At 57.2% G+C, this 14,228-nt stretch overlaps 1 protein-coding gene across 1 annotated transcript in view; it reads left to right on the forward strand.

The window, feature by feature from the left end:
* Positions 1-2,614: 2,614 nt before the first annotated feature.
* Positions 2,615-14,228, forward strand: part of MIDN (midnolin) — a 34,352-nt gene continuing 22,738 nt past the window's right edge. The window contains exons 1-4 of the mRNA XM_077331439.1: positions 2,615-3,323; positions 8,562-8,787; positions 10,503-10,590; positions 11,221-11,283. Coding sequence (XP_077187554.1) covers positions 2,630-3,323; positions 8,562-8,787; positions 10,503-10,590; positions 11,221-11,283 — 1,071 coding nt within the window. The 5' untranslated portion in view covers positions 2,615-2,629. The remainder of the gene's footprint in view (positions 3,324-8,561; positions 8,788-10,502; positions 10,591-11,220; positions 11,284-14,228) is intronic.

Below are 14,228 nucleotides of genomic sequence, written 5' to 3' on the forward strand. Positions count from 1 at the left end.
TATGGGGCAGGCCCTCTGCGCATGTTCAGAGGCCCTCTGCTTTCTAGCTAGTTTGCAGTCACAGATGGTGGCATCCGCTTTGTGCGGCTTGATCCACGACCTCTGGTGACACTCAAATTCGGTTTAAGAACTGGAATCGGACCAGGGAGACCCAGATTCAAGTCTCTGCCTGCCACAAAGGTTTCTGGGTGACCCTAGACTGCTGTTCTCTCTCCAACTAGCCTTCCTCACAGGGTTGTTGTGAGGACAGGGGAGATTTTCCCCAAAATCCCTGGAAGAGAGGTGGGCTAGAAAGAGACTAAGTTCCCTTCTTGTGATGCGGGAGCCGCCAACCTTTTCAAACCTACAAGCCCCTTTGGAATTCTTATGCAGGGCCGTTGGGGCAAGGGAGAAATGGCTGCCCCAGGAGGCGGAGCCAACCACAAAATGTCGGAAAGCCTCGCTCTGATTGGGGCTGTTTTAACGTTTCAGCAGAAGCCCCGTTTAACAGGGCACCTTTTGAAACACACATGGCTACAGGAAAAGACGGCCTTGCCTACTCATGGCTGACCTCTGGTCACACGGTGAAGAGTTGGCTGGCCGGCTCCTCTCAAAGCCACACTTTTGAAAATCGCTAGCAGCCAATCAGAAGCCCTGCTTGGCAACGCTTCTTCTGGCCCCGCCCTCGTCGGAAAAGCACTGGGCAGGCCCCCGGAAATGGGCTGGAGGACCCCGGCTATAAGGGAAGGTAACGCCACGTAGCATCCATGGAGGGTGCTGCTGACCCCCTGCGAAGCCGAGGAGGGAGGGCGTGGCGGGGCGGGGCAGGCAGACCGAGGGCGGAGTCGGCATTTGCCAGTCTTGCATGTCCGTAGAGATCGACAGGGAAATCTTCAGAAGCCGACTTGTCCACCGAGAGCTCCAGCAGGTTAGAACTGGACTTTGCCCATAATGTGAAACAGGCCTTGCCCGGCCAGCGGACGTCATAAAGCACTGCGACGTGTTTCCGTCCAGAGTTCCTCAGCTTCCCCACAGGGTCACCATCCTCTTCTTCCTGAGCAACACGGAGGAGAGCCGGGGGGGTCCGGTTTGGAGTCTGGGGCTGGAGCTGAGGAGATTTGGGCGCATCGCTTGGAGATTTGGGCGCATTCACCTTTAAGAGGTGAAAAAGGTACACAATCCGCCCCCAGGCCAAAGGGCTGGAGACGTGGGAGTAGAGCGGGTACACAAGGCGCGGCAGAGCCCCCCCCCCAAAGGTGCCACCGGGATAATGTAACACATGCCCCCCCCCCCCTCCCACCATCATTAGATTGCCAACCTTTCAGCACCAAATGATGCAGGGGCTGTCTGGCTTTGTGTATCTTTCTTTTTACTGCAGGCCTTTGGTGTTTGGGATTTCCTTTCCCTGGATGGTGTTCTGTCCTTCTGAGGCAGGGGTAGTCAAACTGCGGCCCTCCAGATGCCCATGGACTACAATTCCCATGAGCCCCTGCCAGCATTTGTAGTCCATGGACATGTGGAGGGCCGCAGTTTGACTACCCCTGTTCCGAGGCTTTATCCATGGTGGGTTGGACTGGCATTTCTTGGCCAGTTGGGCTATTGTGCCCCGGCTGATTTAGCACCTTTATTCAGAAGCTCTCTTGGGAGCACAGGGCATAATGAATGGGGGGGGGGGGGTATGGATCCTGCCCCATCGAATTGCCTGCCTCGGACTGGGGAACATCTGGATCACTCACAGGGAAGCAGCCACTCATAAACACGCCCCCCTGATTCCCTGGGGCACACCGACCTCCGGACTAGCAGGCCACAAAGAAGTTCTCTCCCCTGCAGCAGGTCCTTCTCTTCTGGCTATGGGGCACCAAGGCCCTCCCAGTGCCAGCCCCACCCTTTCCTGAAAGGACAGAGGTATTTCTGAGCGTGTACAGAGTGCCAGGGCAGACTCCCTTCAATACGTGGAGCAGCAGGAGACTCGCCCTGGCATTCATTAGAATCGTGATATTGGGGTGGGGGGTGGGGGATGAGCTTTCGGGATTCGGCTCCCTTTGTCAGATATGGCAGGATTTTGTTTATTTGGTAGATTCTCCCAAGGAGCTCAGGGTGGCTTATATTGCTCTCCCCACCACTTCACAACCACCCTCTGAGGTAGATCAGGCTGAGACAGAGAGGCTTGTGGCAGAGCAGGGTTATATTTTATTTCTATCCCGCCTTTCTGGATCGCTCAGGGTGGGTAACCGGAAAACCACATACCGATTAAAAACTTTAAAAGATTTACAGTTACGACTATGAGCAGAGAGAGATCCACGGACCTGGGCCTCCAAGATCCTCTTCTCAAGCACCTGAGGGTCCATATTGGATTTCCGAATCTGAAAGTTTGCAATTTCTTAAAAGAAACGGAAGCGGATTTTTAAATTCCATTTTGAAAGAGGCTTCTTTTTTTAAAAACACACCTGGTCTGCACCCGTCAGCCGCCTGTTATTAGTTAATAGCGCCTATTAATACTGACGATCAAGCAGCAGCATGAACAGAAGCTCAGCCAGGGCTGAAGACCCAGTCAGAGTTTGTGCAAATTGTCGTCCTCCCCGGCGAGGAAGCCGCTGCCCGGGAGCGCAAGACTCCTGCAGGGCGGCCCGGGGCGCTCATCCGCCACAGAATGGCGCTGGCCAGGCGGGCCCCGATGCCTCCGCTCCCGGCGTCGCTCCCGGGGCGCCGAGCCTGGCCCGCCTCCCTCCTGGGCCCAAACGGGGCCGACCCGGGAAGCGGAGGGCCGCAGTGGCGCCAGGCGCGCTCGGGCGGAGGCCTGAAGCCCCACGAGGCTGCCACTCTGCGCCCCCCGGCTCCGGCGAGGCAGGGCGGCGTGGGCGAGCGGCGGGAAGGGGCCTCGGCGCCAGGGAGTGCGGACAGGCGCGGCCGCGAGGAGCCGGCGGAGGCCAGGGCTGCCGGCCTGCAGGGGGGCCTGCGGATCCCTCGCCCCGGGATCGGCTCCCCTGCCCACGACGGCCGCGGCGCCCGGACAGCCAGCCAGCCAGCCAGCCGCCCAGCCCCCGGGAGCGAGCGAGCAGGCGAGCGGGCGGGCGGGCGGTGCGCGGAGTGCGCCGCCTCCTCCCCCTCCCCCTGCTGCGGCTGCGGGCCCGCCCAGCCCCTCCCCGCCGCCCGGGCCGGCTCCTGCGTGCGGACGAGGCGGATAAAAACTTTCGGCGCCTCCCCCCGCCGGCCGAGAGGAGCCAGCCCGGCAACAGGGACGAGGCAGCGACGCCGCCGCCGCCGCCGGGGAGCCCCGTCCTGGATTAGCCGACCCGACCCGACCCTGCGAGGCCGACGAGCCGCCGCGCAGCCCCGACCAGGCGGTGAGTGAGTGGCCGGCCAGGGAGGGGGGGAGGGGGGGAGGGGGCGCCGGGGAGCTCGGGCCGGCCGCTTGGCCGGGGCCCGGGCCGGACGGGAGGCGCCGCTTGCCTGCCTGCCTGCTCCTGCCTGCCTGCCTGCCTGGCCGCCCGCGGGAGGGCCAGCCTTTGTCCGGCGCCGAGGGCGGGGCGCGGGCGCTCCGGGGGGCCGAAGGAGGCCGCGGGGGGGGGAGGGGGGAGAGGCCCGCGCCCTGCGGACTAGCGGCTTGGCCGAGGGGCTCCCGAAAGCGTCTTGGCCGCCCGCCCGCCGCGCCTGGGCCGCCCTCCCAGCGGGGCCCTCCCTGCCTCCCTCCTCCCTGCTGCCCACGTCGGCAGACGGGGTCGCCGCCCTCCCCCCTCCCGCGCCCCCCTCCCCTCCCCTCCCCGGGTGAGGCCGGAGCCGTCCCGCGCCTGCCTGCTTGGCGGGCTGGGGCTGGGGCGCCTCGTTCGTTCCCCCCGGGGGCTCTGGACGGCTCGGGCCCCTTGGGCGGGGGGCGGGGGTCGCCCCCCCTTCTGCTTTGGCCCACCGAGTCCCAGAGGGGGGTGGCCAGTCCGAGGCGGCAGGCAGGCAGGCAGGCAGGCAGGGCAGAGGACGGGACCGGGCGGGGGGGGGGGGGAGATTCAGACCAGAGAATCTTCTGCGGGGAAGGCCGAGTCAGGAGGCCGCGGCGGGGCGGGGGGATCCGGGGACTGTTGGGGGGCCACCTGGAAGGCCGCTTTGGGGCGGGGGTCCTTTGTGTCAGGAGAGGGTGCGTGGCCCAAGAGGGAGGGGAGAAGCCCCCATTGGGGGGAGACCCGGGAGAGCCTGGCCGTTGGCATGCCCTTTGGCGGGAGGGAGTTGAGCCTTGCTGGTGTGCTGGCTTCGGAGGGGCCCGGGGCTCCTGGCTCCAGGGCTTCTGGGCAGAGGGCAGACCCCCCCCCCCGAGAGGGCCCGCAGGCTTCCTCCTCTCCTCTCCTCTCCTCTGCAGGGGGGTTTCTGTGGGCTGGCTTTCCCCTTCCCCTTCCCGGCAGCCTGCCCTTGTGTGCCGTGGCGGCCTGGGGCTGGGCCTGGGGCTGGGGCTGGGCCGGCCAGCGTCCTTCCTTTTAGAGTCCTTCTAGACGGGTGAGCTCTCGGCTGGCCTTCTTGGCTTGAACCCTGGAGGACAATGGAGCCCCCCCTCCCCCCCTTTCAACTGGCACACCCGAAGGGCAGCTGGGGAAGGCCTTCCGTGAACGGTGGGGTGCGGACCAGAGGGGGGGGGGTGGAAGGCGGCCCCCCTGAAGAGGCACGCAGGCGCAAGGGCCAAGTCAGTCCGGGGCAGGGCTGGAGAACCGGCTTCTGATCCGGGTAGGTTTTGCCCTTGGGGTCGATGATTTGAACAGAAGAACTGAGGTCCTGAACCCTAAAAGCTTAGCAGTGTTTTGGCTGGTTGGGGAGTCGCCGTAGACCAACTTGTGCATATTCACCCCACCCCAGTCCCCTGGGTTGTTGCGAGAGTACAGATGGGGGGTGAACATGGACCTTCTGTCTTCCAAACAGCCCTGTTTGGATTCAGCGAGGTCTTCTTAAAAGTTGTGCCCGCCTTTGAGACCCCCAGAATCCCACTGTGGTCCCTGCGAAGGCTGTTGGGCAACGTGCCCCAGAAGGTCCAGGGGGGCAGCAAGATAGGTCTCCTGTGAGGCGGAGGAGATCGCTTGGCCCGTGGGCGTGAGCTCCCTTTCCATTTGGCTTGAGGAAGGGCTCCTTTCCTCGCAGCACAAAGCCTTGCCTGTTCTTACAGCCTCAGCAGACAAGCCAAGGCAAAGAGACCTTCCCTCCCCGTCCCTGCCTGGGCCTTTTGTCCCCCACAAGAGGAATTCTCATCAGCAGAATTATTCCAGATCCCTCCTCAAGAGTCCATTTAAAATTGTACACTCCTTCAGTGATGGGCCCCATCTACACAATTTAGTAATGAGATTCTTTAAAGCACCATTTATACGTGGGTTGCCACCCAAATAATTGAAGATATTTATGTTCCCTGATGATATATTTTCTCCGCCTACCCCCCCCCCCCGCCCCTATTGTTCCTCAGTGCTGGTATTTTAGTCCTTGCCAGCAGGGGGCGCCGTTGGTTTGCTGACTCATTCTAGACAAAATACATTTCATTTATAGAATTATGTTGCCAAAACCAGCTAATAACTCGGTGACTTTATGCAAGAGCAACAATCGGATGCCCTGCAAAGTTCCTGGGTGCCATTTTGAAGGGGGAGGGGGGAAATGCAAGGGGAAAGCAGGCTACAGGCAATTCCAGGGCCCCCTCGAGGCCCCCTGGTTTCAAGGCTGAGAAGAGTCATGTGAACTTAAAACTGGGTAGCTCTTTTAAAAACCCGTGGCTGTTTCTCCATGATACAGTAATCCACGTTGCTAGGTTGGGAAGGGGGAAACTCTTCCTTCCCAAGAGGTGACCTTGGATCACAGTGGCCTATGAAATCACCTCTTGGAAATTTTCCAGGTGCTTACCTGGCTTATGCTCATAGGTGTGAGCCACCTTTAAAGCCTCCAGACTGTTTATGAACCAGAGTAATTCCTTCTCTAGAGCAGGGGTAGTCAAACTGCGGCCTTCCAGATGTCCATAGACTACAATTCCCATGAGCCCCTGTGAACGCCCCTGCTTGTGGGAATTCCCATGAGACCCTGTGAACGCCCCTGCTCATGGGAATTGTAGTTCATGGACATCTGGAGGGCCGCAGTTTGACTACCCCTGCTCTACGGGAAGCCTTTGTTCCCCCAAGCATCTCTCCAGCACATTGGGTGACTGGGCTTTCTGTATCTGGAATAGGCAAGGATGATTCTGAGTGTGGGGGCGGGGGGGGGGTTTTCAAGCCTGGAATTCTTTCATCATTTCTACTGGAAATTTAATCCATATCTCCTGATAGCGCCAGAGATTTTCTTGGGCAAAAATGCACAGAGGTATGTAAGAAAAAAATGTATTTTGCCTTGTGATTTATTTATTATTATATTATATTATTATATTTATATACCCCTGAGGCCCAGCACCTTTTTTCCCCAAGGAGCTCCTCCCTCCCTGTTTTAGACTCACGACAACTTTGCAAGGTCTCTCGTTTGGAGAAAAAGTGACTGGCTGAGATCTCACCCAGGGAGAGTGGAGATTTGAACTCGGATCTCCCAGCTACTGGCCTGGCACTCTGTGCCACCTGTACTTCCTGCAGAGCTACTCACAGGACGAGGGGAAGGGACTTTATGACACAACTGACTTGGTATAGTGGTGAAGAATGGGCAGCCTCTAATCTGGGGAACTGGGTTCGATTCCCCTCTCCTCCACAGGCAGTCTTGGTCCAGTTACAGCCCCACGTACCATCCAGAGTTTTCGGGAGAGGAAGGGAAGGCAATCGTAACCGGCTTTGAGACCCCGGGCAGTGAAAAGTGGGGTATAAAAACCAACTCTTCTTCTGATGGCTGTTTTGGGTTTTCGAGGCAGGAGGCGTTCAGAGGCCTGCTTCTGCAAGGTTTTCCTCGGTGGTCCCCCATCCAAACACCTGCTGGGGTCCACCCACTTAGCTTTTGGGATCTGAAGAGCCAGGCTGGCTTGGGCTGGCATCTTGTTTTCTTCCTGTGCCGTACAAGCTAAGAGACAGGCCCCACATGGGGAGGGCTGGGCTCTCCAGACGGGGGACTGTATCTCGCTGCCCACTCTGTAGTGTCTGGCTTTGTTTACACCGGTGCTCTGATTTCGATTTGTGAGAGGTCAGAAGTGAGTGAGTTGGTTGACCTGCCAGTGGACAACTCTTCTCTGACCCTACGGAGAGGCCCTTTGACACAGGGGGGGGGGAGCAGAGAGAAGGGGGCAGCTTCCTGCCCAGGGTCCAGCCACAGCACAACGTCACTTCAGCCACGTAAAACCTAAAGCGAACCACAATCCAGACTCCGGAGGGGCTCCGGGCATCGGATGCCTCCGACGCAACTCCAGGCTGCCAGTGTGTGTGTAGCAGCATCCTCCTATGTTACTCTTGTGCTGGAGGGGGCACAATTTGGAATCCCCCCCCCCCCGATCTCCTCTCCATAATTCCTATGCACTGCCCCCTCCCCCCGGATGTTCCATTCGCTGGCTTCTCATGGCCTTTCTCTCTGGAGCATCCTGGATTTTGGCAGGCCTGTTTTTGATCTCTCCAGTTTTCTTTTGATTGATTTGGAAAGTCCTACTTTTCCTGAGCAGGGACCAGCCGCTGTTACCACCTGCTTCTATCATTAGCACGGCACATTTTAGGGCACTGTAATTTCTGGGCTTGCTCAGGCTTGTATGTTCAGGCGTAGAAAGCGGCTAAACCGAATCGCAGCCCAAGGCACTCTGCACATGTTCTGTGGCATGTTGGTTTTTCTGCTTCTGTGGGTCTTGCGCTGTGGGTCTTGTGCCGGGGGAGATTGTCTTCCTGCAGATCAGGGCAGCCAGCATCTCCTCCCCTAGATGTTGAAATGAGGCCCAGGGAATGGGGCTGCCCCACTTTTCCTACATCGGCTCTCCACTTGGTCTGCCTGGACCAAGTTTGGCTGTGAGCCCTTCTGTAGAACCGTCAAGGCTCTCTTCCGGAGGGGGGGGGGGTCCGGCTGACTTTCTTGTTCCAGGTTTCTAGTCCAGGAAAGGATCGCGCTGGATTCCTCCTCCCCCCCCCCTTCCCTTCCCTTCCCTTCCCGATGAAGCCTCCGCGGGGAGAGGTATAAATAGCGCCGCGCACCCGCCCTCGCCGACGCCTCGCGAGGAAGTCCTTTGTTGTAAGGTCGATTATTATGAATGGCCCGGCCCAGGAGGGGGCGGGGCGGAGGGGGCGGGGGCGGCGAGCCAGAGGAGCCGGCCTGCGCTTCCACGTGGGGGAGCGGCAGGCCCTCGCCATTGGCCGCGCGTGCCCCCGTCCGGCCGTTCGGCGCGCGGGGATTGGCTGCGGCGGGCGGGCGAGGGACGAAAGGATGAATGGGCGGGGGCGGAGGCCCCGCCCCTAGGCGCGTCGCTACATTATAACTTCCCCCCGCGCGCGGCCGCCCTGCCTGCCTGCCTGCCTGTGCCTGCGTGCGCGGCGCTCTGTGCCCGGCTCGGCGGCGGCGGCTGCTGCGGGGCGCTCGGGGCCGCTCCCGGGGATGCGCGTGGCCTTGGCCCGCGGGAGGGGCAGCCGGCGGCGGGCGCCCGGGGTGTCTGGCGCGCTCTGACCTGCCCCCCGCCCCCCTCCCCCGTGCAGGTAGTCGAATGGCCCACCCGCCGTCGCCCAGGAGCTGCAGCCGGGGCCCGCCAGCCTGCGACGCCGCGCCCAGCGAGCCCTCCATGAATGTGCACATCCACACGACCACCGGCGCCCGCTATGAGCTCGCTGTGCCCCTGGAAGAGACGGTGGAAGGCCTGAAGCGGCGCCTCGCCCAGCGCCTCAAGGTGCCCAAGGAGCGCCTCGCCCTCCTCCACCGGGACAGGTAAGCGCCAAGGGGCCGGCGGGCGGGCGGGCGGGAGAGCCGCTGGAGGGGCCGCAGCATGCAACCCCCCCTACCCCCCCATGATGCCCCGAGCAGCCGGCTCCTTCTGCCTCCCCACACAGCTGTGTGCATTGTGCATCCCTGACTGCTTTTGTGTGCGCTTCACGTTGCTGCTATGTGTAGATGGCACTCTGTGGGAGAGGGGGGGGGATCCGTTGTGTGTCTGTGTGTGTCTGCACACACGTCATCTTGCTTAAGTGGGTGGCTGCCTTTCTGTCTCTTAGTTTTGCAAAGTGGACCAGATTCATTTGTCAGGCTGGCAAGCAACAAAATACGGGCAAAAAGAATGTGTGTGTGTAGAGCTGGAAGGTTGTTTGCTGACAACCCCCCCCACACACACACACACACACACACACAAAGCCCTCTTGCTGTGATGTCCCTGAATGGCCCCCTTCCTCATTTCTCTCCATCCCCTACTTATGTATTCAACCCAAAGCCCCTTGCAAAGAGTGGGTGGGACTCAGGGCCCAGGCTGCTGCATGAACACCCCTCCCAGGGCACTTACGGCATTTAGGAATCTATACTGTGTTTGTGTGTGTGTGTGTGTGTGTGGGTGAGAGATGCCTACTGACCTTTCCTTCCCAGAGAGGGAAATGATCATGACCCTCTTGCAAGGGGAGGAAAGAGGGATGATTCTCCTTTCGGTGGGTGGTGGGGTTATAGGATTTCAGCCTCCCTTTTCTGACCTTTACCTCTTTCTTTCCTTTCCTGGAGGTATCCTTTGTTCTGAAGGTGGCATCTGTTTAGTGGGTCAGTGTGCCTGCGCAAACACACACACACACAGGGTGTCTTTGCACGCATCGCCTTTCATTTAAATACATGAAAGAAAGAAAATAATTCATGAGTTTCCTGGGAAGATTGCTGCAAAAGGAAACCTCGTGGTTGGGGAGGAAGAAATTTTTCCTTTAGGGCAACATTGAAGGGTCAGGAGGGGGGGGTATTTCCCATGCCTGGGCCTCTCCTTTGTTTAAAGAAATCTCCCTAGCTTTGTTTGAGAAGACGATTCTTAAGATGGAAACCAGGCTTCCCTTTTTATATGGTAAAATAAAGCCTGGACTATTCCCTCCCCATGACCAAGAGTGGAAATTTTTCGACCATGTCAAATATAATTTCGAATTCTAATTTATTTTTTAAAAACCAATATGTTCTTTGTTAGATTTCTTCCCTTTCTCCCAATCCTTTCAATCAAAAATTTTGCCCCTCCAACCGGTTCCCTTCCTTTCCCAAATTTCAGCAGATCAAAAGCTTTTGGACTGCCTGTTTTTGTCATTCCCCAGTTGGAGCCTCTGAAAGGAGAGTTTCTTGACAGATGACTGCAGATCAGCAGTTCTGGCTGTAGGCAAGGAAGGCGAGACTGATGCTATCGTGTTTACAGAAGGAAAGGAAAGGGGAGAGGCAGAGAAGAAGAGGAAATGCAGGGGCACGCAATGTTTCGGGAGTGGGGTCAGGCAGGGAGAAAGTGGGGGCAGAGATTATTGCTATGGGGTTATCAGACCCTCGGGCTCGGGGAAATAGGAAAATGAATCTTTTATTTGTGTGTGAAGCATCCCCCCCCCTTCCATGCTGTTTCCCCAAGGACAGCTCGCCTGCCATTTGCATCGAGTAACTAAATAAGGTAAAGTCATGCTAAATTTGTCCCCTTCTCCCTCCACCAGTCATCTTAATTCTGGCAAACTGCAAGATCTGGGGGTCGTAGAAGGAAGCAAGTTGACTTTGGTGCCCACCGTGGAAGCAGGCTTGATGGTAGGTTATTGCTTTGCCCCTCCCCTACCTGTTTCCCCAAAAGAGGGGTGTGATCTATTAGGGCAGGAGTAGTCAAACTGCTGCCCTCCAGATGTCAATGTACTACAATTCCCATGAGCCTCTTCCAGCGAATGCTAGCAGGGGCTCATGGGAATTGTAGTACATGGACATCTGGAGGGCTTCAATACTAGACCCTGTATTAGGGTAATCCCCCCCCCCACCCTGGAGTAGGCAAGAGTCAGAAAGAAAGGGATAGGCTGATACATTCTCCATCCCCACAAAGGATGTGTCCTGAGAGCCTGAACCTGTGAATGGACCACAGGACGCTTTTGGGGTGTCTGTGTCATCAGTTGATTCGTGCAAGCACTGACTTTGTGCCTGGAGTGAACTGCACATTATGCATGCACCAGAGAAGATTAAAACGTGTGTGCGTGTGTGCGCACATCTGGACACATCTTCCTGTGTTTTGTTCTGCTTCTTAAATAAATCCACAAGTTTCAAAGCAGCTAGCATTTTAAGTCACATGGGAGTCTTGTAAGGATCCTTGTCTGGGTTCGTTACTCGCCCCAGGGGATTCAATAAACAGCAAACCTAATTTTTGCACCCCTCCCCCCGCTGTTTCTTTCACAGTCTCAAGCGTCCAGGCCCGAGCAGTCCGTCATGCAGGCTCTGGAAAGCTTAACAGAAACTCAGGTAAGACCACCTGCCCTTTGGAGGGGGAGAGGAAATGGTCTATTTGGCCTCCAGTGTGACTTTCCAAGGGATTTGCTGAGGTTTCCACCCCAGGGGGGAGGGGAGAGGCGTGAAAAGCAGCAGCAGCAGCAGAGCGAATGAAAGAAAGGTGGTTCTAGAAGTCCTCGTTTCACTGGATCACCATAATCATAACTATATATAACTATATAACTATAACTATATATATATGGTTATATATGATATAGTTATATGATATAGTTATATATGATATATGAGATAAAGCATCATGGAGCTGTCAAGATTCTAGTCCCTAGGGAGGAAGTTGGTCTCTTGAAACCAGTGTGCTTTAGAAAGGTCAAGGAAGGTCAAGGCATTCCATGCAGGGCTGTTCTCATCCCTTTTTTATTTCTTGGCAGCTCCTACCTGGGCTACTATTAGCATCGTGTGGTTAGTTCTCTTTTTTTTGGGGGGGGGCATAGTCTCCGATCACCCATTGAGCTGTGACTGAGAAGTATCAAGCCCAGGGCCAGCCCCACTGCAGCCCTCCAGATGTCCATGGACTACAATTCCCATTCGCTGGCAGGGGCTCATGGGAATTGTAGTCCATGGACATCTGGAGGGCCGCAGTTGACTGCCCCTGCTCAAGCCTTTTCACCAACATGTCTGTACCCCTTGTGAGGGGGAGGGAAGTGGGTGGGTTGGAGGATTCTCTGTCTGGCCCCCTTGAATTGAGCATAAACCGGCTAAAACGCATTGATTTCGAGGGGGTTGTGTCAAGTTGAGCACCAGTGTAAATATTCCCTGAAACCAGTGGGCCTTTTAATACTTGATCTGGGGCAGATGGATATGCCACGTGTAGCATATGCAATCTTAGTTGCTTGGTTGGTTGGTTGGTTTTGGTAGTAGCTCTGGTAGTCAAACTGCTCAGGAGCCAGCCAGACTGTCAGATCTGCCTTTCCACACACCCCCCTCTGCCCATCCCCCAATTGCAGGAGCTCTTTGTTGCTTTTCCAAACCGAAATGCTGCTTCCCTTTCTTTCTTAACATCTGCGTGGCATTCGTACGTGGGGTGGGTTGCAATCAGACCACTGAATTGAAACTCCTTGACCCCTGTAGAGAGGCCTCCATGCAGAAATCTCCAGGTGGATTGGGCTGCAGAAAGAAGGGGGGGGGGATTCGTGGTTTTATTAACAGTAATAATTAAATGTATGGCCCCGATTACCTGCTAATGAAGGGGCTTGCTGGGCTGTTGTGAGGAGGGGCCCCGTCTCCTTTGCCCTTGCGCTTGATCATGGATTTGGCTCGACTGTGGTGTTGCCCTTTGAGATTGGGCTGACCTGTTCTTCAAGCCCAGTTTGTAGGAGGCTGAAGGAGGTGGCTTTTTGGGGTGGCTTTGATCAGGTGGATTCCTTAGAAGCAGAGGAGAGGGAAACAGCTCTGCCCCTTCCCCTATCATTGGGGAGGGGGGTTGATTTGGGCTTCTTTGGTTTGAGAGCTGTGAAGCAGTTGGCCTTTGTGCAGCTTTCTCTCCCCCCCCCCCAGCCTTAATATGGTGGCTCTTCCATCTGTACTAATTAGGATTTTAATTGCATTCTTGTTCTTAAATGCATAGGGACCTCTTGGTTTGCGGAATGTATCAGATTTGTGGAACGATGCCCAGTGGTCAAGCAGGGAGAGAGGGTACAACTTCTAGTGGAGGTTTCCCCCCCCCCCTCCTTTTAGCATCCAGAAAAAGCTCTGCATCCTTTGACTGTGTCCCTGGGATCCTCTCCCCCCGCCCCCCCCCCATCTTTCACCTTTGGGGAGCTGTGACTATTTCAGCACACCACATCCCACCTTTTATGCGCAACTGCATAATAGAGCCCCCCTGTGGGGGGGGGGCGCCTGGGAGATGCCGAAGGGGTTGTGTTGATCTCCTGTGACATGTGGGGAATCCTGGCGGTGGGGGGGCACTGATTAAAATTCTTGCTGCCTCATTGCTTGCCCAGGAGAAGGGGGTGGGGGGAGAGAGTCTTTGTAAAAAGGAAGCCCAGAGTCTCAGAAGGGGGGGGGGGTGACTGGCAAGACAGCAGTGTGTGTGTGTGTGTGTGTGTGTGTGTGAGAGAGAGAGAGAGAGAGAGAGAGAGAGAGAGCTTTCTTGAATCTATATGAGGAGGATGGGGGAGGTCTTGTACTCTCTCCACTGCAGCCCAGGGGACTGGTGGCTGTAGAAAGAAAAGGGTAGGGGGCTCGTCTATTGAAGGCGGAGGGTGGGGGGGGGGAGTTGTGTCATGTGTGCCAGCCATCTGCCTGTGGTAAGGCTTGATCATGCAGGTCTGGTAGCCGGCCTAACATTCCTTCCAGAGTTCTTGCAACATTCTCGGTGCAGGGCGTGTGTATGTTATTTTGGGGGGGGGGGGTGCAAAACATTTGCCCCTATGCTTGTTGCTGGGGTGGGGGGCAACTTGCTGGAAAAAGACCCAGCAACTTGGTTAGCTGGCGGTCCAAACCCAAAGGTGAAGGCACCCCAAAAGAGAACCTCCCTGAAGGCATGTTTGGTGCTTGGTGCGCTTTGAGATATCTTTTATGGGGAGAGCAACTGCATGATGTCTCCTTGTGGGGGAGCCCACCTTGCAGGCGAGGGGGGTGGCTCGTCTTCATGCCCTTGTCTGCCCCACACAGGGAGGGGCTGGGGCAGTTCTCTTCCGAGGCTGAAGCAGTAAAGGCCCCGTCTGTGTTTTCCAGGGAGGAGGGGGCATGCCCTGCCCCTCACTTGCGTCATGCCCCAGTTGCGCTCCTCCCCACTGCCTTTGAGGGAGGTGGGCGGTTATTTCCTCCTGGCATTGGGGGGAGGTGGGGAGAATCTTGCCTCGGGCTGCCAGGTCCTGCTTGGGAGGTTCCTGGAGAATTGCAGGCGGCAGCAGGGTGGCATCCCTGGGGAAAGGGCTGTGGGGAAGATCTGGGCC

The sequence above is a fragment of the Paroedura picta genome, chromosome 4 (assembly GCF_049243985.1).
Source record: "Paroedura picta isolate Pp20150507F chromosome 4, Ppicta_v3.0, whole genome shotgun sequence".
NCBI lineage: Eukaryota > Metazoa > Chordata > Lepidosauria > Squamata > Gekkonidae > Paroedura > Paroedura picta.